At 40.7% G+C, this 25,625-nt stretch overlaps 1 protein-coding gene across 1 annotated transcript; it reads right to left on the bottom strand.

The window, feature by feature from the left end:
- Positions 1 to 288: 288 nt before the first annotated feature.
- Positions 289 to 25,109, bottom strand: LOC143589402 (G-type lectin S-receptor-like serine/threonine-protein kinase At4g03230). The gene is made up of 8 exons (XM_077070169.1): positions 24,746 to 25,109; positions 2,799 to 3,749; positions 2,028 to 2,183; positions 1,716 to 1,915; positions 1,429 to 1,639; positions 1,094 to 1,331; positions 857 to 1,007; positions 289 to 775 (listed from the first exon to the last, which is right to left on the bottom strand). Exons 1-8 carry the CDS (start codon positions 25,107 to 25,109, stop codon positions 464 to 466), a joined length of 2,583 nt encoding a protein of 860 aa, XP_076926284.1. The 3' UTR covers positions 289 to 463.
- Positions 25,110 to 25,625: the final 516 nt, after the last annotated feature.

The raw sequence follows: 25,625 nt of genomic DNA, 5'->3' as shown, positions 1-25,625 counted from the left end.
GTGCAAACCCACTCACCCAACCTCCAATGGGGGTAAATACAGTCAAGTTGTTTGTAAAGCGATCGGGTTTTAGTTCGTTATTCAATAACGTAGGCGGGCAAATAGAGCCTGGTTATTTAGGTAGAATTTGGGGTGTGTTATTTTAAAGCTCCCCAATATAATATTAGAAGCCGCTTTCTTTTGAAATCGGGCGTTATTTGGGCAGACATATAGCATGTTTTGTAGTACTGAGGGTATTTCTAAACAGTTATAAATTGAGTTCAGTATTGAAAGCCAGACTTTGATGGGAACTTCAACCTTCATGCTTAATAAACTTCGAAAAAGGATTTCACAAATGTTGAGCTTATATTTTACAAGGCGAAATTACTCAACAGAAAGCTTATCACACAATTATTAAGGATCACAAAAGAATATTGTTGTCAGTAGCGAGAATTATGAAATTGTTATTGAAATAAATGCCAGGTTAGCGTCCGGCTACCTGTGTAATTGTCAGCATGCTTTTCGTTTGCGTATCCTGTTTAGACGAACTAGAGGAAGACGACATACCATGGTCTCTTCTTGGAATGAACGCCGGTTCTTTTGGATTTGGGAGGGTGGCCATATCACCTCCAAGCATCATAACCACATTTGTCATGGTTGGACGATCATCAGGGTTTCCTTGTACACACAAAAGTCCGACACTTATACACTTCAATACCTCACTTGAATTGCATGATTTCATCAGTTTTTGGTCCAGCAACTCAAATGGTCTGTCTTCTATCCATAAGCTCCAGGCCTAAGATGTATATTTTTAGACATATAACCAAAAATAACCAATGTAGTAACAACTATAAATTAGTTATATTTGATAACTTACATGCCCCAAAAGACTTATACGCCTTTGGGATTGAGAGAACCCAGTGTTTCTTTTCCCACTTAAGATCTCAAGCAGCACCACTCCGAAGCTAAACACATCAGATTTTATAGAGAATACGCCATCAAGTGCGTACTCAGGAGACATGTAACCACTGAGAAAAAAAAATTATTAAAGAACACATGATTTGTTTCCGTAGTCAAGTTTGGCTCTTGTTTAAGAAAAGAAGTACCCACTTACAAGGTTCCGACAACTCTGTTGGTAATATCTTCGATATCTTTTCCTTTAACTATCTTAGCCAAACCAAAATCGGAAATTTTTGGATTCATATCCTCATCTAACAAAATGTTGCTTGTCTTCAAATCCCTATGAATAATCCTCAACCGAGAATCATGATGAAGATAATTAAGTCCTCTAGCAATTCCCATGATGATATTGAATCTCATCTCCCAGTCCAATGATGCACAAAGTGTTTGATCTTACAAAACATAGTTTGCATATTAATTTTGCTAATGTGAACTAACAAGTGTCTATTTTTCTACAAATGTAAGCATATGAATCCCAGAGATACTAACCAAAAATGAATTGATCTAAGCTTCTATTTGGCATGTACTCATAAAGTAGCATTTTTTCTTCTCCCTTGATGCAATATCCCAGCAGTCTAACCAGATTTCTATGTTGAAGTTTAGCAATCAGTGTAACCTCATTTTTGAACTCTTGTAAGCCTTGTCCGGAGAGACTGGACAACCTCTTCACTGCAATTTCTTCACCTTCGGGGAGCCTACCCTGATTAAATATTTATTGTACTTTACTTACTAGCTATTTTAGACAAAAAAGATAATTTAAAAGTTTTCATTGTTACCTTGTAGACAGGCCCAAAACCACCTTGTCCAAGCCGATTTTCCTCTGAGAAGTCGTTAGTGGCATCTATTATGGTTTCCAACTCAAAATATGGCACATCAAGGCCTTCTCTGTCATCTTCTTTAGGGTGATCGAGATGAAGTAACTCATTGATATTTGTCCGTGTATTACGAGACGTGGATCCCTTATTATTTTGCTTGTCTGCGACACAAAAGACAATGGGTAAGATTTGCGTTCACTTTACTGAGAGAACTGTAAATTGCAAATCAAATGAATGGAAATGTCTCTAACTGTGGTATTCATGAAGACTTACTTGTTCTGTTCACCAATCGTTTATAAGTAGTATAGCCAATGCCGCAAAATAGTGCAAGCGCTAAAGCTGAACCAACAATAGAAATTGCAAGGACTCGTTTGGCAGATGATGATTTTCTTTTCTTTAATTTCTCTGTTGGGCTATTGATGCTAGGTTCTGTTGAATCCAATTCAAAGAAGATGTTAGCCTTGCCCCTAGCTATTTGTTCAATTAGCAAAAGGTAATGCAAGTTATGAGTCAGTTTAGAATAATGCGTGTTGTTATATAAGCAATGATATGCAGCCAATAAAAGCAACTCGTTCTAGTTCTGTTGTTACCTTTCAACCAGTTTGTTAGTTTGAGAACAAATCGAGGATAATAGTTTGGCCCTAAGGTTTTCAATGAGATTGTCAAGAACATTTGGATTACTCGAGACCTAATCACTCACAATGAAGTGGCAGAAAGAAGAATCATACTGTGTTTGAAATGGCTAGAAGCATGCTAAAGGATAAGAACTTGGATAATCAATTATGGGGAGAGCGAAGACTATGACTGTTTATTAGTATTTGCTAGGTTATTTAGTGTGGCATTTGTATTCAAAGTCTCTATAAATAGACTCCCCTTGTAATCATTTGAGCTAGTAAATACACAATTGTTTCATACTTTACATGGTATGAGAGCTCAGTTTGCTATAGCTCCAGCAACCTTTCCAAGAACTACTGCATGCTAATTAACAATATCTGAGTACATTGAGCATGCAAGTTGCAACAAGTTGAGTGCCAGAAAATGTACCTTGTGAAGATTCAGAAACACGAAAGGAAATATTATGTGTGCCCTCCCCTCTAAGATTATTTGGTTCTGTATTCCAAAACCAGCAGCCGGGTGTATTCTTACGACTTGGGTCCTCGATCCCTTGACCATATTTCTGAGAACTATAAGAATAAGCCAGGCAATCACTGTTTTCTAGGCACTTTTTTATGCATTCGTATTCATTATTTGCTCTAATGAAAGGCAGAGCTGTATCATCCATATTGACCATAGTTATGTTTATGAAGGTGTCTTTAGTACTTCTATGAAAGATTTGGGAAGTTCTCTTGCATCCACCAGTTGGATCATCAGGTGAAATGCGTTCAAATCCAGTCAGACATATACACAACGAGTCATTATTTCCGGTACACATCCCAAATGGCCCGCACACCTTATAAATGCTACATGCATCTTTTGGTTCCACCCATTCCAAAAGCCATTGGCTTTTTAGTACACCTGAATAACTAAAATATTGTAACTTCCCTAAATGGCCCATCACCAGCCTTGAATTAGCGTCAACCACTGATTGATTGATTGATTGATATTTCGTTTGGGAAGATGTTGTACGGTTAGGTAAGATGATATTTCGTTTTTGTGGGGGTGTGTTTGACAGTAAGTTGAATGCCTTGGAGAATATTTGGTTGTCATCAAAGCTATTGGTTGACATCTTGCTGCTTTTCCAAATATACGTTGCTGACCCGTTCAAAATGGAATACCGGGTTGTATCTGGTTCGAGCTGAAACTCGAAGCTTCCAGATCCTGGGTCGCTTGCACTTTTCCATGATGTCAACTTCATGTTTGTGTCCATTTTCATCCCAGGAAGAAACGTATCAGTCGGAAACTCAAAGCTTTGCCACAATATGTTTTTTGTTGCAACATTTATTAATACCGCATTTCCATTATCATATAACTTCACCGCTGTGATCTGATGAGCTCCTTCTGGCAGCACCATAACATAATATAGTAAAATTCATCAGTCAAGCTTTCCATCAACAGTGATGTCATAAACTTGTGTACTTATGATCAAAATAGTTGAGGAAGTGTAATATAAATATATTCATGAGGAATAAAAACTAGTTTTCCTTTTCTTTAGGAAGATCATCAAAATAGTTTAGGAAAGCGTTTGACAAAATAGGATTGACTTTTTCTTTTTACATATATATATATATCATGGATCTTTTTTTCAATAAAGAAAATTGTTTGAGCCAATTACTGCTAGAAGCTGTTGGGAATTACCGAAGGTTTGAGCCAAGGGCCAACGGAATTCGAGTCGTAATCTAACTCGTTCTAGCTAATATTAAACAATAAAATAAACAAGTTGGCTTACCTATTATGTATATTAGATAAAGATAGTTTGAATTTGATTAGTATTTGTATTCGAGTATGAGATATCAAATGCTATAAATCTTGTTGTAATCAGTTTTGAGTTAAGTTTCTGATTAATAAAGTTTGCAAGTTTGGCATCGTTCTTGTCTTCTTCATTTGTACTTTGTTACCGATTACCAATTCTAATAGCTGAATTGGTATCAGAGCTTGTGTTTCGATCATCTCTGCAGTCCTGAAGAATTGATTAGAAGTTGTCTAGTTGATTAAGAAAGAGCGCAGAAGATCTAGGGTTTGAAGATCACGACCTGGATTAAGAACCACCAACACCAAAGACGTAAAACCAGTTGTATAGTCAGAGAAGGAAGAGCAGCATGGTTGAAACAAATTCTTGTTCTTCATCAGGTTCGGGTAAGGATGGTGCGATGCCATCTCTTCAATGCCCGATGTTGAACTCGATTGACTACATTACTTATTTCAATGCCCGATGTCAATGAAGATGAAGGCCATATTTAATGTACATGGCCGTCTGGGATATAATTGATCTTGGATTGCAAGACGTAAAGAAAAATAGTCTAGCCACAGCTCTCTTATTTCAAGCCATACCCAAAGATCAGGTCTTGCGAGTCGGGAACATGGCTACTACAAGGGAGATTGGGTGGCGCTCAAGACTCGTCATATGGGGGTTAATCGCGCGCAAGGGAGTTACAAACCCTAACTCAAGAACTTGACAACATGAGAATGAAGGAAACGGAAGACGAGCATTCTAACAGGTTGCCGGGTATTGCTTCATGATCTACATCACTTGGTGAGGTTGTGGATGAGACGAAGCTCGTCAATAGGTTTCTTACTAGCCTTCCCCAAAGGTTTATTCACATCATTGCTTCAATTGAACAAACAGTTAATTTAAAGAAAGTTGGATACGAAGATGTGGTCAGTAGATTGAAGGCTTACGAGTAACAAATCAGTAACGAAGAACTACACGTGGGCGTGAGTCTAATGTATGGCAGGTCTGACTCGTATAACAACCGAAAAGGCTATAATGTTCGGGGTTAAGGATGAGGTAGTTATGGGATCCGGGGTCGTGGACATGGTAGGTCTGGTAGTCAAGATCGAGAACATGCTAATAATGATGTTAGTTCGAGTTCAGGGACCGACAAGCCTAAGAAAGATCGGTCTAAGGTGCAATGTTATAGATGCGACAAGCTCAGACACTTTGCATCAATGTGTCCTGACTGGAAACCACCAAAAGGAGGCGAACGTAGCTGAAACCAAAAAGGCCAACGGGGTCGTTTATCTACATGATTTGTTACACTTGAACGAGGTGCGTATAAGGCCGGATCTATACAAAAACGACACCAAGATAGAAGATGTTTGGTATTTGGATAACTAAGCTAGTAATCACATGGCAGAAAATCGTGGGCTTTTTTCAGAGTTGAACGAAAAGTTAACCGGAAAGGTTAGGTTCGGTGATGGCTCACGCATAGAAATTAAGGTGAAAAGGGTCGATACTTTTCCAAGAAAAGACAGGGAACAATGGATAATGACTTAAATATATTGCATACCCGAGCTAAAAAGTAATATAATCAGTCTTAGACAAGCAACCGAGTTGGGGTGCGATGTTCGAATGAAGAATGAGTTTCTCATGATGCACGATACTAACTGCCGTTTGTTGATGAAAGTAACGAGAACGAGTAACTGACTTTACAAGATAAGGTTGAAGGTCGGTAGTTCGGTTTGTCTGAAGACGGTAATCGAGGAAGACACGTGGAAGTGGCACACACGTCTCGGTCATAATAGCTTTGATATGCTCAACACCATGGCAAAAAAGGGTATGGTTCATGGGCTATCGAATTTCCAACACAAAGAGAGTTTAGGCAAGTTTGTGTTTGCTAGGAAAGCAAAAGAGAATTGTTTCAAACGGCAACCTCGTATCGGGCCACTCAAGTATTGGAGTTAAAACATGGTGATTTATGCGGGCCTATAACACCGGCAACACTCGGAGGTAACAACTATATTTTGGTTTTAATTGATTATTTTTCAAGAAGTATGTGGATAATTTTGTTGAAGGAAAAGAGTTATGCTTTCGAAGAGTTCAAGAATTTAAGGTGAATGCTGAGAAAGAAACCAAGAAGGCGATCAAATCACTATGAACCGATAGGGTAGGAGAATTCACTTCACATGAGTTTCGAGTTTTTGTGAAGATAATGGAGTGATTCAACATGTCACCACCGCATATACGCCTCAACAAAAAGGTGCACAAATCGGTTAACCAATTAATATGCTAACCGGTTTTTTTGACGGGAATTAACCAGTTAGACCGGTTTTTCCGGTCGGTTGCGTACTAACCGACTTTGACCGATTAGATCGAACCAGTTAATAACCGGAAAAAAACTGATTTTTAATAAAATAATAATAAAAAATCGGTTAACTAGTTTGTAACCGGCTTTGAAATCAATAATATAAACCGCTTACTAACTGGCGGTTAAGATCGGTTTGTAACCAGTTAGGATTGGACCGGTTGGTTACAATTTCGGGTGTGAACCGGTTAGAAACCAGTTAACCGCTTCTGTGTGCACCTCTATTTGTCACACAACAACCTAAGACGGAAATGCCAGGGTGTGATCCGATTGCTCACAGCTCGAAGATACTATCATAATGTAAATGTGACAATATCTATTTAATTATTTTATTTCAACTGTGCACACAATATTCAATACAACAATACAATTCAAATAAATATATACAATCATTTAAATTCAAGTTTGTCTTCAACATAACCCTAAGATCTTTCTAAGTGTCCATACTTCAAGTAACCTACATATGCGTAGAAAATTGAGTTTTGTCAACAAACATGTTGAGTGGGTTTATCACCAAGTTTTGACACCAAAAATAATCTTAATATAATAAATAAGCAAAACGTAATAAATGCGGTAATGAAATTAAACCATGAACAAATAGGTTGTCGATTAAACCATTGCCAAGCGAATCGGGCGCCGGTAATCAAACATGAGCAAATAAATAGAGTAAGACCGTTGCCAAGTGAATCGGGCGGTGGTCAATGAGAACCCTCTCCAAGGGGACATGTCAAACGATTGCATACAAAGACAAATAAGCACATAACAAGTAGATTTGATTAATCACACACAATTACACGTTTGCTATTTTTGATATATATGTGTGTATATATATAGTATGATATACGCATATGTCCCTAAAACATTTTAGAAAACTGAGTAAAATAGGGGAATGATAAAACTCACCTTAGATTGAAGGCAGGTGAATATAACTACGAATAAACGAACTAAAGATTTAGCGAGTCGTCCACTACGCGTCGAACGAGGTTAATTTTTAGAACCTGAAACTTTGAGATGTGAAACTATAAATGAAAACAAACTTAATGCCGCTGGAATCAGTCCAAACGGATGAGTAGAACTCTAGTTATGTTGAATTAAACGTTTAAGCGAGTTGGTACTGACCAGAATCCGAACAGCGAGTCGGAAGTCGGGTTTTGGGTAGTAGCCTTAAAATTTCGTTTCAAGAATAAAAGTCTTCTGGACCGAACGTTGAATCTGACCAGAAGCATGAGAAAACGTAAAGTCAAACTTGTTGACTATTTTACCCTTTATCGGGTTTTAAGCGAATTGAATAGTCAATACCCTTCAATCTCATAAATTGATTGAAGGTTATTGAGTAAGGAATATGTATGAACGATTTTACAGTTTACAACTTACCCGGAAAGTGAAAGGATTGATGAGAAGCGGAAGTCAAATGTCCTAAAGCAAGCAAAGTCAGCGATCAAGTCTTGTACTTTTAACAAATACGCAAAAATCGAAGGGTTTGAGGATGATCAGAGGTAATTGACGGCTGGATGAGGTGTATTAGGGTTGGATTAAAGTTTACAGCAGATATCTAAGTGTTGTTTATATAGAAAAACATAAACCAAACTAATTATGGCCTTTTTGGCCCGTTTAAGCAATTATATATGATTTTAATGAAAGAATCGTCGAAAGATTCATAAAGATCTGATCTTGGGCGAGGAAAAATGAATTAGGACTTGTACTTTAATGATATTATGTTTACTTGGTCCTTAGTTTACTCAAACATGCCTAATATAATCGATTTTATACCATAAACGAGTTATAAAACGAAATCGAGTTACTATTCTGGTGCAGGTCCTCCATAGCGCTGCGCGACGGTGAGGGTGATGCCCATCGCGCAGCCCTCCGGCCTTCATAGGGGGGATTTCATTTTTTACAAGTTTAGTCCCTATACTTTGTTAAATGAGCATTACTTGAACTAGTTTTTGTGTAATTTGGTTTTGAACATTGATTGAAGTACAAGGGCCTAAAGTGAACATTAGGAAACTTATTTACTTATAAATATTGGATTTTCAATAATAATAAAGATCTAAAAATGTTTCGTTCATGAACGAATATGGGTTTGGAAAATCTGAAATGTTACACTATGCCCGGTACATGTTCCAGGATACGGGCCAGGTAACAGCAGCCCATCTACTGAAACCGATAATAGCAGCCCAAATCAAATTAACTTTATTTAGTTTATTTATGTTTTTTCAAGTCTTAGTATTTTTTTTAACTAAAACCATGAGGTATACTCTAACCCTCTTAACTCCACATAAGCGTAGCATCACTCACTTTTTCCCTATTTCACTCCACCTCAACTTAAGGAAATGATTTAACCCCTTTTAACTCCACATCACCCACCTTTCTTAATTGACTAGTAGTTTATCCGTGCGATGTTGCGGTGATGACAATATGTTTAAACAGATTTTTAATAGTTACAACCTTTTAAACATATGATAGGATATGGTTTTTTCAAAAAATGAATGTTTTTTTGTACGTTACAATTATTATACGAATCCTAAAAACCTAGTTTTATACTCATGGCTTGGTTTAAAAAATGATCGAAACTCATTTTGCTGAGCATTTTGATCTGAACCAAATCTATTATGGTAGTCACGGTTATTTGGCAAGTCTTTTGAAACCTTCATAAATAACCAAAGATTTAATGTTCACGCAGAGCCAAAATTGATTTTTTTTTCTTTAAATGACCTAAATTCATTTTGCATATGATTGTTTTGACACAAACCAAAACCTAATTTTTTAATAGAACTCGTTATGCTTATAACATGTTTTAACCATAACCAAAGTTGATAGTTTTTAGTGTCCCGAACTCATTGTGTTATATTTTGCGATCTATTGTGTCTTTTTTTAGTTATGATTGTGTCTTTTGTTCATTTTCGTTATTGTGTCTTTGATCTCGGCATTGTGTCTTTTCGTAAGTTTTTTTTCTTTTTTTGAACGGGAATGATGGCGAAAACATTTTAGTTTTTTTAATTTTTTATTTATATTTTGAAAGTTATGATTTTTTTTTGAATTTATTTTTAAGGAGTTTTTTTTTGTCATAAATCTTTCTCACACTTCTTATTTTTGTCTCTCTTTGTATTCTAACTTTACCTTTATATTATGTTATTTCTTATTCGAATAGAATTTAGTTAATTTAATTTTAAAAAATGATTGAAAGATGGATTGGGATAAAAGATGGATTGGGATTGCATGAGTTGAAAATGATGGAATGATGTGGTGTTAAAATTGATGAAAGATGGTGTTAAAATTGATGAAAGATGGATTGGGCCACCTTTATGAGAAGGTACGTCGAAAATGTGTGATGACGCTATAATGAACCAGGCCGCCAGCATTATTGCAACAAAAACTAAGATAGAACACAAAAGCCATATTACATTATGTGTTCAAATTAAATTTGGTCTTTCAGTTTAGAATTAAACAGGCTTTACTCATAAACTCATCATGTATATTAGAGTACCCTGTTGAAATGCCCTATGATTTGATCTAAAAATCTACAAGCTTTTGAGTAATATTTGACGAGCGACACAAGGACAGGTTTCTTTCTTGCAATTGCAATTGCAATTGATTTCCCAAACCCTTCTTCCACCACCTGCAAAGCACAACCCTCTCTCAATAACTGCAATGCCGTCGAAGCTCTACAACCCACCCCCCAATTTCTCACAATCTGCTTCCCCCAAATCTTACTTCCACCCTCGTCCCTGCGAGGCTGTTCAGGACTACCGATTGATTCCACCTAACACCGTCTCTGCCCTCGAAATCGAAACTTGAGTGTAAGAAACATATATTATTCCTTGTCAAAAGTTTAGGGCTTGTGGTGTTTCATTGATGATTCTTTATCTTCATTTGTTTTTCTAATTAATTGCCCTGATAATTGTTTAACCTGTACCTTGTGTTTAAACTTAATTGCCCAGGAATACATTATTAGTGTTATGTGTTGTCAGTTGCAAATTGTGAACCCAACATACGTATTAAGAATTGTTAATAGAAATATTGAAGAAACACTAACCGGACCCCGGGCAGATTACGGATAACCTGGGGGTTAGATAGATGTTTCCCACGAGGGGTTAGACCCGGCAAAGATGGTTCTTCTGATAACCTGCAAAACAGACACCGTGAGCTCGTCACTGAGAAGGGGGGGTTCCTCCTTGTGACCACCCTCCGGCGTGAGAATCAGACTAGATTGCTCTTGAATATAAATGTATATTAAGAGATTGCTAGAGCAGATATCAGGTATAATATGTAATACGAGATAGTATATGATGATATGATGATAAGATGAGATGATCATACCATTTGGGGTATTTATAGCCGAAGGTAGGTTTCCAAGAAGGTGTAGCCGGCTGAATAGTATTCCTGTTCTACCAACTGTGGCCTACGCACGTGCCATGCTGGTAGTTGGTGGGTAGGCAGCGGCTGACAGTGACCAGGCCTGCTGTGTACTATTCCTTTTCCACCAACTGCCGGCTATGCACGTGGTATGACAGGAGTTGGTGAGTAGGCAGCGGCTAATAGTGACATACAGTACAAGAGCATGCTGCTCGCCATACTGTTGTCAATGAGCTGTCTTATCTTTGGTCAGATCTTTTGCCCATACCTCGTCAGGTACAGTACAAAAGATCTTCCCGTATCGTACGGACTGGCTTATTTGGGCGGGAGTATTCCCCCCCCCTTTGTGCGGGATTGTTCCCGGCTTTGCTCATTCCTTCAGGTGACAACTGAATTATTGAGAGCTAAGTGCCTTGTGCGTGTAGCCTTGCTGCGCGGGTGGCCTTCCCTGATGGCTTGTATCCGCAGCTGCGGGAACAGGCGGAGTACACCATTGGGAGGCATTTCCTGCGGGAACAGCTTGCGTACTGCGCGTAAGGACGTCACGTCTCTGAGCATGGTGGGTCCTGCGGATCCAGTTGGTTTCTGCGCAGACGTCTCTCTTCAAGGTGAGTCCTGCGGGTCCAACTGGGCTCTGCTGGGACCTACCTCTTCAAGTCCCCCCAGTCCAATGTTCTCATGAATGTTTAATAAAGTGAGGTGAGCTTTTGGACTTAAGCAAAGGGTTTTGAAAAGGGTTTGGTTTTAAGGTTTTCCATGGGGATTCTTCCCGCAGAAGTCCTTGTCACTTGCAGAAATTCCCGACTTTCCTGCTTGATCTTTGGGTATGATGCGGGTAGGTCTGTAACCTCCTCGCAAGTCAGGAGCGTTGAGTCCCACTTGTGTGGATTCTCCATGAGGTTTTGGTAGTTTTGAACATAGTGATCAATTATGTTAAAACCACCAATTCCATCTTGGAGCTTCAAACAATGTAGTTCTCGACGTTCCCGCTATGCGGGGATGTTATTCCCGTTTCCGCAAGCATTGCCCTGAAGATCCTTCTTGGTTTCAATTCCCTGCGGGGCGCTAGGTATGTGAAGGGTTTTGCCTTAACACTGTACCCGCACTCGTCTTACGGTTACTTTACTTCCAAGGTATTCCTGGCGTCAATTCCCTGCGGGTGCTAAGTATGTGAAGGGTTTTGCCTTGACACTGTACCCGCACCCGTCTTATAGTTTCTTGGTTGCCGAGGTATTCTTGGCTTCAATTCCCTGCAGGTGCTAAGTATGTGAAGGGTTTTGCCTTAACACTGTACCCGCACCTGTCTTACAGTTACTTGGTTGCCAAGGTAAGGGGTATTTTCCCGCTTACTTTTGAATCTTTTTGAAATTTTTTGAAATTCGAAGAGTTGGTGAAAGGATAAGAACAGTACAAACTGCTGAAACGTCGTGCGACGGTTTCTTCTGACTGTGTCAGGACGTGCAGGAAGTTATGGTGACGTGATAGTACATGGTCATTCCAGACGCTTTTTCAGGCCCGTGGGCGCGATTTTTCGGGCGCGTGGCCGCGAAATTAATGGTACGCGTCCTTTCAACAGCTGTTGCCAGCTTGCTTTTTGCCACGTGTCATAGTTTCATTGCACCTGCGATTTCTCTCTCTTCCGCATTAATTTCATCGCATTAATTGCGATTAGTATATAAAGGGGGAGAGGGTTATTTGTAATCCACACTTTCACTTTTCTCTTCATCTTCAAAACGATTTCCGGCGAATACTCACCTTTTCAGTCGAGCATTCTCTTGAAATCGTTTTCTTCTTTCATATCTGCAAGATGTCTTCTCACGATCTTGAGGCTACAGCCCAGGAGGCTGGGGTGTACGCCGATGACAAGAGTACTGCTGGCGAGTGCCAGTGTGCTCTGCCTGTCGATCTATATCAGTACATCGTCAGGAAGTTCATGCTCGAGTCTCTCGAGCCTGAGTTTCCTGAACCTCATCAGACGGTGTACGATGCCCCCAGAGGCAAGATCGGGGTATATGCTGCATTCTTTGTCTATGGGAATCTTAGGTTCCCGTTGACAAAGTTTGTGTACCGTGTCCTAGAGAGGCACGGTGTACACCTGACCGAGGTGCACCCGATGGCGATCGCGAAGATTCGCCACTTCGAGTGGGTGTGCCGGATTTTGGGCATTGAGCCCTTCGTCGACCGCCTGATGACCTTCTACTCTTGGAGGTGCATCCAGGGGTGGTATACCCTGATAACCCGGATCAAGGGTTTGAAGATTTGCGCAACCGAGCGCAGTCTTCGTTCGTGGAAGCGGGAGTTCTTTTTCATCTCCGCTCGCGCCATCCCCCTTGCCATGAAGTTCAAGAATGGGCAAGCACTTCCCAGCCTTCACGCCTCCAACTACCAGGAGGCGGAATGGTTCTCAAAGATATCCCGAGTCCAATCTCCGGTTTACCGCTTTGCGGAGTCCGGGATGGTGATGCTCGGGATGAGCCGGGTATGGAAGGATGCGGATGCGCAAAAGATCCCGATCGTCCTCGAATACGGTTTGAACTCTGTTCCTTACGGTATGCTCTGTTTCTTTTTGTTGATTTAGAATCTCTTCTAACTTCTTTCCTGTTTATTTCAGAGGGGAACGACTTGCAGTCGCTCCTGTATCCGCGGGAGGCTGATAGTCCCGCTCGGATGGGAACTCGTGCTCTAGATGAGAACGAGTTGCCCATCCTTGAACAGACGGCGGATCGGTTCGTGGAGGTCTACCCGTCAGGCCACGAGATCCTGAGCGCCAGGCGGCCAGGTAAGGCGTTATTCAACCCTCGACCCCTCAATGCTGAAACCTCTGCTGGAATTCCTCTAATCTTATGTTCTGATGAGGAATCCGCAGATGGTCCTCCGTTGGTGCGGAAGAAGAAGGCTGCCGGCGGGAAGGGGAAGGAGAAGGTGGCCTCCACTGCCGATCCGGTGCCTCGGTCTGATTCAGAGACCTAGAGCGAAGAGGTGGCGGGGAACCCCGGTGCTGATAAGACCACTGCTCCGGAGGCTGCGACGGTTGTCACCTCCGGAGAGCCCAAGATGACAACGGTGAGCAGCGCAAAGAGGCCGGCTCCATCGGGTTCGTCCCCGCCTGTCCGCACTTTTAGGCTCAAGAAAACCCGTAAGTACAAACTTCCTTTATTTTTAACTTCATAGCTTTCCATCATTAATACTTATCTTCTTTGTGCAGGCGTGGATGTTGACGCATTCCAGGGTGGAGCGGGGAGGAGTACCTCCGGACCCATGACGGTAGGCTTGGTCAGCCTACCTGAGGCGACGACCCAGGCGGCTGCGCCTGCGCCTGCTTCCGCTGGTTCAGTTGCTCACTCCGTTGAGCCAACAGTTCCAGCTGTGATGACATCACCGCCGGCTGTCAGTGCCATATTTACCGCATCTTTCACTGAGCCGGCGGTTACTTTTGCTGCGGACTCCGCAGCGGCGACCGCGGCGGCCTTTACCATGCCTCCTCCGTCATCGGCAACGACGGCCGATCCTTCAGGTATGCATGGGGCTTCTCGCCAACCTCTGCCTCCTTCCCATCTACCTGACCTCTTGGACGGATTTCCCTTGGGTTCAGGTGATGGGTTTGGCGGCTATCGGCCTGTTATTGACCCTACAGGTGCGTAGGGTTCTTTTGGCCTTTTTTTTTTTATATATATCATCTTTTCCTAACTGCTTTTTGTTTTTTGCAGTGTCGGATTCCAATGAAGTGTATGTTCCACGATGGAACATCCGCCGAGGAACAACCCTTCGCACACCTGTGGAGTGCGTGGAGTGGGCTCGTCACGCAGCTCCCAGTGGTGCGTTGGGGGAAGCCATGGCTAGCTACCAGGAGGGTAGGCTAACCAATGAGCTTCGGGTTCTCCTGGCCCGGATGCATCCGCGCGTCGAGCTGCTTTGTCGTGAAAACGACAAGTTAAAAGCATCTCGCATTCAAGAAGTAGCTCGGGCGCGGGCTGTCCGGGAGGAGAACGTAAGGCTTACCGCAGTGGCTGCGGAAAAGGAGAAGGCCTTCAAGGCCCTCGAGGTTGAAGTTCAGGCCCGTCTCGAGGCCCGTTCCAAGGCTGCCCAAGCTGTTAACGAACAGCTTCGGCTGGCTAAGGAAACTGCACGGAACGCAACCGAGAGGGCCACCAAGGCTGAAGCTGTTGCTGAGCCTCTACGCGTGGAGAATGAGGAGCTTAAAGCCAAATTAGAGGCTCTCCAGCAGGCTCATGATGCCTTGGCGATGGAAGACGCCAAAAAGCTCCAAGAGATCTTGGACCAGAGGGGGGTGCTTGACCACACTGAGCGGAAGCTAAAGGGTGTCGAAGAGGCTGCGGCTAAAGAAGTGTTGCTTGCCAACCTCAACAAAAGTGAAGCCGAGCGCGCCCGTAACGAAGCTCAAGCTGCCCTCCAAGAGGCTCTGGTTGCCAAGGAATGGCTTCTTCGAGAAGCGTTGTCTCAGGTATGTTTAGCTTCATGTCTTCACGCTTTTCTTTGTAAATAGAAAAGGTTTTGATACTTATATTTTTTTCTGTAGGTTGTGGATCGAGTCTTCACGGATACGTCTTATGACGATGCTATGAGCGCAGCCCTCAACGCTTCTCATGAGGATGGGGAAAAGGCCGGCTTCCTGCTTGGTCTAGGGTTCGTTGAGAAAGGCATCCCGCCTTCCAACTTCCCTTTATTTGATGTGGATACTGAAGCTGTATACGACCAAGCAGTGAATCAGTATGCCGCCTTCCCGCATCCGGTGGTGGAGAAGGTGAACGAAGTTGCTGCTGCTGATGATGGGCTAACTATGCTTAAAGCTTTCCTTGGACCGCCACGCTCTACTGATGGTGCTGGTCCAAGTGGAAGTGGTCCTGAAGCTTGATCCTGAAGATCCCTTCCCACTGCTAGGATAGGTTTAGCTTGTATAGATTTATATTCTTGTAGGCGGGTAGTTACCCGGCCATTCTTGTAATGAATATTATGAAATATAAATCTTTGTGCGGGTAAGACCGCTATTTTCACTGGATTCCTTGCTTTATAAACGTTATATGACTTGCATACTTTAGTTTAAATTAGCAATTTTCCAAGTGTTTAGAATAAGTTAACCTTTGAACGTGGTAGATAATATGTTGAAGTTTTGCTTCCTCCTTCGTGATTGTGCGGGTAGGACCGTCACTTGCACTTAGTAGGATGGCTAAACTTTACCTACATCTGACCTGCGTGGAGGTTTTCCTCATCTTTTTAGAAATTTCTAAGTGTTTAGGATAAGTTAACCTTTGAACGTGGTAGATAATAGGTTCAAGTTTTGCTTCCTCTTTCGTGATTTTGCGGGTAGGACCGTCACTTGCACTTAGTAGGATGGCTAAACTTTACCTACATCTGACCTGCGTGGAGGTTTTCCTCATCTTTCTGTTAGAAATTTTCTAAAGTATTTTGAATAAGTTAACCGTTCGACGCGCGGTTGTCAATAGGTTCGGTTTCCTCTCATGATTTGTGCGGTTAGGACCGGCACTTTCATTTAGTTGGATGACCAAAGTTTACCTATGACTGACCTGCGTGAAGGTTTGCCGTTTTTTGGGTTTATGCGGGTTTTGCCGCCTTCCCCACGCAACGACTTTCCACGTAATTATGCGGTGAAAACCGGCATATCAGTGTTAAATAAATTAACCGTTCGACGCGCGGTTGTTAATAGGTTAGTGTTCAGTTTCCTCTATCATGATTCATGCGGATAGACCGGCACTTTCATTTAGTGGGATGACTGAACTTTACCTTTAACTGACCTGCGTGAAGGTTTGCCGTTTTTTGGGTTTATGCGGGTTTTGCCGCCTTCCCCACGCAACGTCTTTCCACGTAATTATGCGGTGAAAACCGGCATATCAGTGTTGAAAGTTCATAAAGTATAAATGTAAAATCATCAGCGTCGATGTTCTAAGGAGAATCATTTCCATTAGAAGTGGCTCTGGGCCTTTTCTTTACAAATTTGGAATTGATCTACATGCAAACTGTGTAATTGAGCTCCCTTCCATGTTGTTGGGATGGGAGTGCCATCGAGCCGATATGCACCTGGTTCGGGATCTCGTTGTTTACGCAGTATGTAGTCTCCAACATTGAAGCTGCAATTTTATTCGTGTTTTCCCCAACTGGGGTTCTACACGCATCAGCCTGCTCAGCGTTCATTGCGCCACGAGGTGCACGAGCGTCCCATCTCTGACAAATGCTTCGACCATGTCCTTTACGTCTGTGCATTCTTCAGTGTTGTGGCCTTTTGTCCTGTGAAAGTCACAGTATTTGCTCCGATCAGCATTGTGACGATGTCGGATTATTGGATCCTTTGGCCATGGGAGCTCCTCAGTGGCGAATATCTCGGTGACGCTTTTGGTGAGCGGCGTCCATCTGGAGTTCTGGTTTGACTGTACGTTATCCCTTCCGCCTAACCGATGTTGCAAGCCGGATGAGGTGTCAAAGTTTACCCTTGACTGCCAAATGCCTAGCTTCAGCTTTTTGTTTAATCGGGCGGTAAGGACGTTGTCTTCTCTTGTTTTCTGGGTGTAGAGGTTTGTGCTCTGGGGGAGATCTCTACCCAGTTGCTTCTCCGTTTCCGCAAAGCGTTTAGCTGCTGTCATGATGGCATCCCAAGTGGATGGCATGCCATCTTTACCCGTTAAGGTGCGGATGAGCTCTGGGTCGTTCGCGCCCTGGATGAAAGCAGCGCGAACAAGATCTTCGCTAATATTACCCAGACTTAGCTTCTTTGAGTTGAAGCGAGTGATGAAGTCTGGCAAAGATTCATCTTTTTCTCGAATGCATTTGAGGATTGTCCATTGCTCTTCGGTATACTTTCTTTGTTGGCTGAAGTGTTGGCTAAACTTTTGTTGGAAGTCTTCCCAATCGTAGATGTGGTGGACCGGTAGACGATCGAACCACGCTCTAGCTGCCCCAACAAGCGTCATTTGGAACATGTAACACCACGTAGGTTCCGTCCAACTACTGACGGTTGCCCCCGCTATGAACCTGTTCAAATGATCGTCTGGATCAGATATACCATCGTAAGTGCCGATGTTGGACATCTGTTTGGCACTTTTCGGGACGATTGCTTCCGCAATGTCCTTTGCAAATTTGGACGTTCCCGCCTTTGCAGCATTTGGTGTAAATGCTTTCGAGAAGTCACGTGGATTTCCACCTGTGTTTTTTGGTTTGAAGGTTTCTTCAAAACGCCTTCTCGGTTCGGAGTCCGTTTCCTTACGCTTCCCTTTCGCCCTATGACGAGGGTTTGCGTCAGTATCGGATTCCTCCGAATCATTGTCCCAGTACTCTCCGAATTCCTCAGGCTGTTGGAGTGAACGTAAGCGTTCATCCAACTCAGCTTGGAATTATTTTTGACGTGCTTCCGCCCACGCTTTGACTTCGTCGAGTGTTTGGCGGGGGAGCCTCGTTCGTTGTCTCTCTAACTGGGTATCGGTGAATCCCAATGAGCGATTATTTACTGCACTTGCCCCAGCTTGGGTAACTGGGGTAGTGTTCGTAAAATTTACTGCACTTGCCCCGGCTTGGGTAACCGGGGTAGTGTTTGTAAAAACTGTGTAGCCGGTATTCCCCCCAGTAGCTGGGGTTGTGGTTACCGGAGTTTCTTTAACCATCTTTCCAGAAGTTTGAAAAAACTGAAAAGAAATGAAGTTCTAGCTTTTATGCATGGATGACGCCAATGAAGAAACACTAACCGGACCCCGGGCAGATTACGGATAACCTGGGGGTTAGATAGATGTTTCCCACGAGGGGTTAGACCCGGCAAAGATGGTTCTTCTGATAACCTGCAAAACAGACACCGTGAGCTCGTCACTGAGAAGGGGGGGTTCCTCCTTGTGACCACCCTCCGGCGTGAGAATCAGACTAGATTGCTCTTGAATATAAATGTATATTAAGAGATTGCTAGAGCAGATATCAGGTATAATATGTAATACGAGATAGTATATGATGATATGATGATAAGATGAGATGATCATACCATTTGGGGTATTTATAGCCGAAGGTAGGTTTCCAAGAAGGTGTAGCCGGCTGAATAGTATTCCTGTTCTACCAACTGTGGCCTACGCACGTGCCATGCTGGTAGTTGGTGGGTAGGCAGCGGCTGACAGTGACCAGGCCTGCTGTGTACTATTCCTTTTCCACCAACTGCCGGCTATGCACGTGGTATGACAGGAGTTGGTGAGTAGGCAGCGGCTAATAGTGACATACAGTACAAGAGCATGCTGCTCGCCATACTGTTGTCAACGAGCTGTCTTATCTTTGGTCAGATCTTTTGCCCATACCTCGTCAGGTACAGTACAAAAGATCTTCCCGTATCGTACGGACTGGCTTATTTGGGCGGGAGTATTCCCCCTCCCGCCTTTGTGCGGGATTGTTCCCGGCTTTGCTCATTCCTTCAGGTGACAACTGAATTATTGAGAGCTAAGTGCCTTGTGCGTGTAGCCTTGCTGCGCGGGTGGCCTTCCCTGATGGCTTGTATCCGCAGCTGCGGGAACAGGCGGAGTACACCATTGGGAGGCATTTCCTGCGGGAACAGCTTGCGTACTGCGCGTAAGGACGTCACGTCTCTGAGCATGGTGGGTCCTGCGGATCCAGTTGGTTTCTGCGCAGACGTCTCTCTTCAAGGTGAGTCCTGCGGGTCCAACTGGGCTCTGCTGGGACCTACCTCTTCAAATATGAATCCTAATGGTTGTACTAACTCTTACTCAACACTTAACACTTAGGTGCTGTTTGTTTTTGCAGACATAAACTGTCTGCAAGCTGATTTCATCTGTTTTCATGTCTGCAACTGAAGATGTGGTCTGAAGATCTGCAAGCTGAAAATATAAGACTGTTTGTTTTTATAAGCTGATACTGTCTGCATAACTGTCAAACTTATCTCACAAGATAGAAGTCATTTATATTTCTAATTACAAAGTTGTCATACCTTATGCTTTTTTGCACATAAGTAAAACCCTGTGGCTGTAAACACAGGTCTTGTGAAGTCAGCAGAAGCACGACGGGAAGGAGGTAATTATGCAATAAACCGTTGTTTGTATCTGTAATTGAATCACATTAAACAATATAAAATTTTCATATTACTTACATCATCAAGTAAATGTTAAAAACTATATAAAAGAACTTACAGTGATAAGCCTTTTTGAACAAGAGGAATAAGCCGAGACCGAGCTCGAGCAGGCTCGAGCTCGGCTCGTTTAACCACAACCTGCTGCTGCAACTTCTACATCTCCCACTTCTATCTTGCAACAGCTAAGGAATGCTTACTGCCTTTTTTTACTTCCCATATCTAATTAATATAATTGTAAGTTCGAGTAAATTATGACAACAAAACACCTAGATTCATTACCTCATCACTGATTTCCCGTTCAAAATGCAATATGTAGGGACTAAAATGACAACAGAATTCCAGTTCGGATTCAGATATTAGCTAAACGAGTGGGCCTCGAGCAGAACCAACCGTTGCTCAGGTTCGGCTCACTTAGACTATTATTATTATATATACACAAACTGTACATAGGCTCGTTTATTAAACAATACAACATACATCATATACACACAAACACAAAATCTGGGCTCGAATTCGGGTTCGGTTTAGACTAAAATTACAAATTAACATGTATTGTACCAACAATCCACAAAATTAACATGTATTACACATAATAACCACATAATTAACATGTACAAAACCTAAAAACCAAAAAATTAACATGTATTATACCTAAAAGCCACAAAATTAACAGGTATAAACCTAAAATCGACATAATTAACATGTACAGAACCTAAAACCCAAAAACTTAACATGTATTAAACCTAAAAACCACAAAATTAACATGTACAGAACCTAAAAACCAAAAAATTAACAAGTATTATACCTAAAAACCACAAAATTAACAGGTAATAAACCTAAAATCCGAAATATTAACATCTATTATGCCTAAATTAACATGTATTGGCTAAAACCTCCAAATATGGGACTTACTTGTAGTTTGGTGACGAAACATCTCCCGAGGTTGTCGTCGGAATAAAGCAGCTGCGGTGGTTGACGTTGGAATTAAGCAACGGTGGTGTTGTTTGGTGGAGGGAAAGAGGGAGAAACTCCAGACGCTGTGGTGTTCGTCGGAGGGAAGGAGAGAATCGGAGAAGATCGAGAGTGAGAGAGAAGATGAAATAATCCCGCTGAATATAAAGTGTGCGTACCTGGTCGGAGGAGAAGAGGGAGTAGGGTTCTGTGAAGATGTTATAAGAAAGAGATCCGTGTCTTATTTTTGAAGAGGGAATAAGATGTGTTCAGATCTGTTTAAAAAAAAAAAACAAACAGTCTTCAAGGGTGACGTCTGCGCGCCTGCAGACATAAGCTCCCTTGAAGATGTTTGAAGAAAAAACAAACACCCCCTTACTCAGGGTTACTTTTTTAAGTTTTTATATTGCCACTGTAATCACTTTTATGCATATTGTTGTGATAATTTGCACTATAATTGTTAATTGACATGATAGATGTGCTTAATTACTTTCAGCTTGCTTAAATTAAACATTACGAGTCTTGTAAGCTGTTTCATTTAATTGTATGTTTTCATATATTGAATATCTTTTAAATTTCTAACTTTTCAATTTCATGTATTAATGTAGCCCAATCCAAGAAAAAAGGGAGAAATTTAAAATTCAATAAAAAAACTGAACAAAACCAAGGTGATCCACTACCCCTTAAGGTTGTTGAAGGGGCACACCAGTACATGTTTTCTAATTTCTTCTTTTTTACAGGATTACTTTGATCTCAAGGTGTATAGAGATGGCGATCCCATCAAGTGGGCAGGAGTTCATCCCAGGATCACTGCTGAAAAGTGAATCATATTAGTATCTTTGAGAAGACACATTACAAGGAAAGGACGGGATGGCCAATCAAGGTTTGTGAAGCAGATTAGGTAAGTAAAAAGCATTCGCTGTATGATTTAGTATCTTCTTATTATGTGTGGATCAAGTGCCCCTAGCCCATGCCATTACACTTATTATGTTCATCTTTTGGTTTACTGATTCTAAATGATCCGAATCCACTTATGTATACATAATGTGTCCATTTTTTAGTTTAGGTGATCTTGTGAAGTTATTGGAATCCATGAACAAGATTCGATACAAACATTAGAAATTTGTGGATGTTATGTTTGTTTGGTACTAAGTTAAGTTTCGTGGTCAACAAACTAAATTATTATTGTGGGGTTTGTTAGTGATTTATGATTCAAATTAACATCTTTTGTTATAAACAAGTGGACGAAGACGACCCCCACGTTCTGCCATGGGGCAGTGACCGGGACTTCGATCGGTATTGGTTTGGTTTGTTATGATCGGTATTGATTTGGTTTATTATGATACGATAAAGAGACCTGGAGAATTTTTTTTTCCTGCAGTATTTGTGGTGAAGATCTAGTGTTACAAAATGTAATTAGCTTATGGTTATTACTTATTAGTTACTGACAAAAGTTAGCTAAGTGGTTTAGTAGTTAGTTCATTAGTTAAGGTTTGGGGTCTTATGGTTTTTAAAGTGGTGGGTTTCTTTCTATGATGATTTTTCTGGATAAGTCAGGTCTATGATCAAAATCAGTATGATCAGATTTCTAGGTTTTCTTGTGGATATGTTTTTTAAGGTTGAATGCTATAGGGGCGTCTTTTGGATATGCTGATTTTGTGCCTCCTTTTTGGAACAAATTAATTAGATTGATTATGCCATACATTTTGCAGAAGTTAGTCTCTAAAAAATATGTTTGCTTCATCTGTTCTTAGGACTAAATTAGTGCACAGCTAGCTTTTAGTATAAAATCCATTGTTGTAATGAAGTGTGCCTTTAAATTTAAGGATAATCTTACAAATAGTTAACGTACAGGCCTATGTGTGTGTATATAAATATGGTTAACTTGTTTTATTGTATATATCTATTGTTAGGATGGCATGTATATTTATATGTATGTGGATGAGGACTATTATGATGAGGAAGATGGTAGTCATCTGGATGATGATGGTGAAAATTATGGTAGTGGTAAGGGTGCTAGCGGTAAGGATGATGGTGGTGATAGGCAGATCACACGCGTGGGAAGAAAGTATGTTTTTTAATTTCAACATTTTTATCTGTGTTGATTATAATTACTGTTTATTTTAATGTTTTAGGTTTGTATCTGGACGTGTTCATAGGAGTGCTTGCGTATTACTAGATCAAAAACTTGATGGAGATTGGATCACATTTAGATTGATTCCACATAATGTCTTAAGGGAGATGTTTAGCACCTTTCGGGTAAATATTAGTAGATTATTTGTATATTTTATAATTATTTGTTTTAATTTATTAATTTTATATTCTTTTAAGACACGGTGGATATGGGATCCACGAGATGACCCATACATTTTTGAGGGGTTTGTTAACGTTCTTATGGATCATTATTCAACTAAGATGAATGAACTAAGTAAAGAATCAAAAAAGAAACCCAGGGTGGATAATCAGGTTGTTGAGGATGCTCGACAGTCGAAGGAGGTATCATTGTTATTATCATTGCTATTTGGCGGTACTTTGTTGCTAATCAGTGGTTCCAACTTTTTGTCGAAAAAGTTTCAGTTTTTAAGTAGTGAAAAACACATTTTGCCTAAAGTTGTTTCATTCTTAGTTTGTTCAGGTATGAATGAAACTTCATTTTAGCTTTTCATTTGATTATTATTCTTAGTTATTTGAAGTTGGAAATTATAACAATGCTACATTTACAGGCCATGCATTTACAACTCAGAAGCTAAATCAAAGAAACTTTGTAGGCTGAGGTTAGTTTTGCAATGCTCTAATTGTAGTTTTGCAAAGAAGCTTTTTAGACAGAGGTTAGTTCTGCTCAATATTGGTTGAATTATAGAATTTTGTTTGTTTTGAACAGATGTATGTTGAACTTCAAATGCTATTCCCACTTGCGCCAACAAGAGAAACTCATTTTCTGCATGCGTAAGTTATTGCTCACGAAATGACAGAAGATGGAAGTTGAGCTTTCACCACTCTGGTTGCATTATACAAGACTTGGCTAATGGCTATTCAAGGGTGAGAAACCTATATCATTATATATGTACTTGTGACTTTTCAAAATTTCTATTTCTCATTGTAGATAAACAACAAATGATATTGAATATTGATTGTGCATTTAATATAGTTACATAGAAGTTTTATTGACGTGAAAATTATATTATTTCCATTATACATGTTATTTGACTGAAGTGATTTATTGTATTTGGGGTTGTAGTTTTATTAACAGGTTTAAATTGTTTGATTTATTGGGATTTTCTGGTTTAAAAAACTGGAAAAATATTTTTTTTAATGTTTTAAGACCTATAGAGACAACATGTCGTCTTTGTAGGTAAAAAAATATTTTTTGTTTTTTTAAAAAGAAAAACCTATGGAGACAGCATGTCGTCTCTATAGGTGAAAATATTTTTTTATATATAAAACTTATAGGGATGACATATCGTCCCTACAAGATTTTCAGAATTTTTTATTTTTTATTTATTTCATATCTATTGGGACGACATGTCGTCCTTACAGAGTGAAAATATATTTTTTTATTATATACTTATTGGGAGGACATGTCGTCACTAAAAGTTTATCTATGGAGACGACGCCTATAGAGACGACCTAAGGACCTGTTGGTACGAGCCTCTAGTGACAACACTTGTGGAAACAACATGTCGTCCCTATAGGCTTTTGAGACCTATAGAGACAGCATGTCGTCCCTACTGGCCAAAAGCACTTGGTCTCTGCAGGTGTATTTTCTTGTAGTGTGTGATAATAAGCTATAGCCTATAGTCCACATCAAATTACAGAAGATATGATAATTAAAAGTTAGGCTATATATACGCGTTACGTACCTATGTCTGTCGAGAAGTAATGAGCAGTTGGATCTTGGTTTAACACCTTAAAGTTGCCATCTTTTGCAACAGTAAGAACTCCGGTGGAATCCGGTAGTGGGTTATCACGGTTAGCAACCCACACAACGGTCTTTGGATCCTCTTTATACCATATCCCTACGTATCGTCTTACTTCTGATGTATTCTCAAGTGAAAAGAAGCCCATTTGAAACTTCATCCCCTCAGATTCTAAATAGTCGACACTGTCATTGATGAGCTCGCCCGTTGTGATATTGTCTTTAGCTGAACAAGAGTAGCAACAGCAACAAACCATAAAGGTGCATAGAAAGATGATATGGTTGTTGCTGGTTGTTGAAGAAATCATGGGTATTACTTTCTACAATGAGTTCGAGCTGTTTTGAGGAAGATTGGATGTGATATTGATGATATGTGGTGTACATGAAAGTCGTCTTATTATTTGCCTTTGTTTGTTAAAATACTTTTCAGTTGATCAAAAATGGATTGCTGGCCGGTCTAATGAGCCTAATACTTTAATTCTTATTATAGAAACTTATAGGTAATTAAGAGGTAACTTGTGACACCCAAAAGCAATATATATTGCCTTACGATATCCTGAAAAAAAAAAAAAAGATTCTATCGTTATAACCAGGGGTGTAGCTCATTGGAGATCCGAGGTGGCCCAGGTTACTGTCGTTTTTTCCGTTAGTAGGGTATATTTCACGATTTTTCTCAAAAATTTTTATAGGTATTAAGCGCGGTCACCCTCGATGTATTTTTCCAAAATGCTACCAATCACCACTGATTTTTTTTAAATAATATCCCATCGTTTGATTTTTTTTTTATAAAACCTCACAGTTTTTATAAACAAAAGTTACAAAAT

This window comes from Bidens hawaiensis, unplaced genomic scaffold, assembly GCF_021521415.1.
Source record: "Bidens hawaiensis isolate Kalapana, Puna unplaced genomic scaffold, B.hawaiensis_p1.1 tig00037557_1, whole genome shotgun sequence".
In the NCBI taxonomy this organism is placed as follows: Eukaryota; Viridiplantae; Streptophyta; class Magnoliopsida; order Asterales; family Asteraceae; genus Bidens; species Bidens hawaiensis.
The sequence above is the reverse complement of the archived record's forward strand: the minus strand, read 5'-3'. Positions and strand labels throughout refer to the sequence as shown.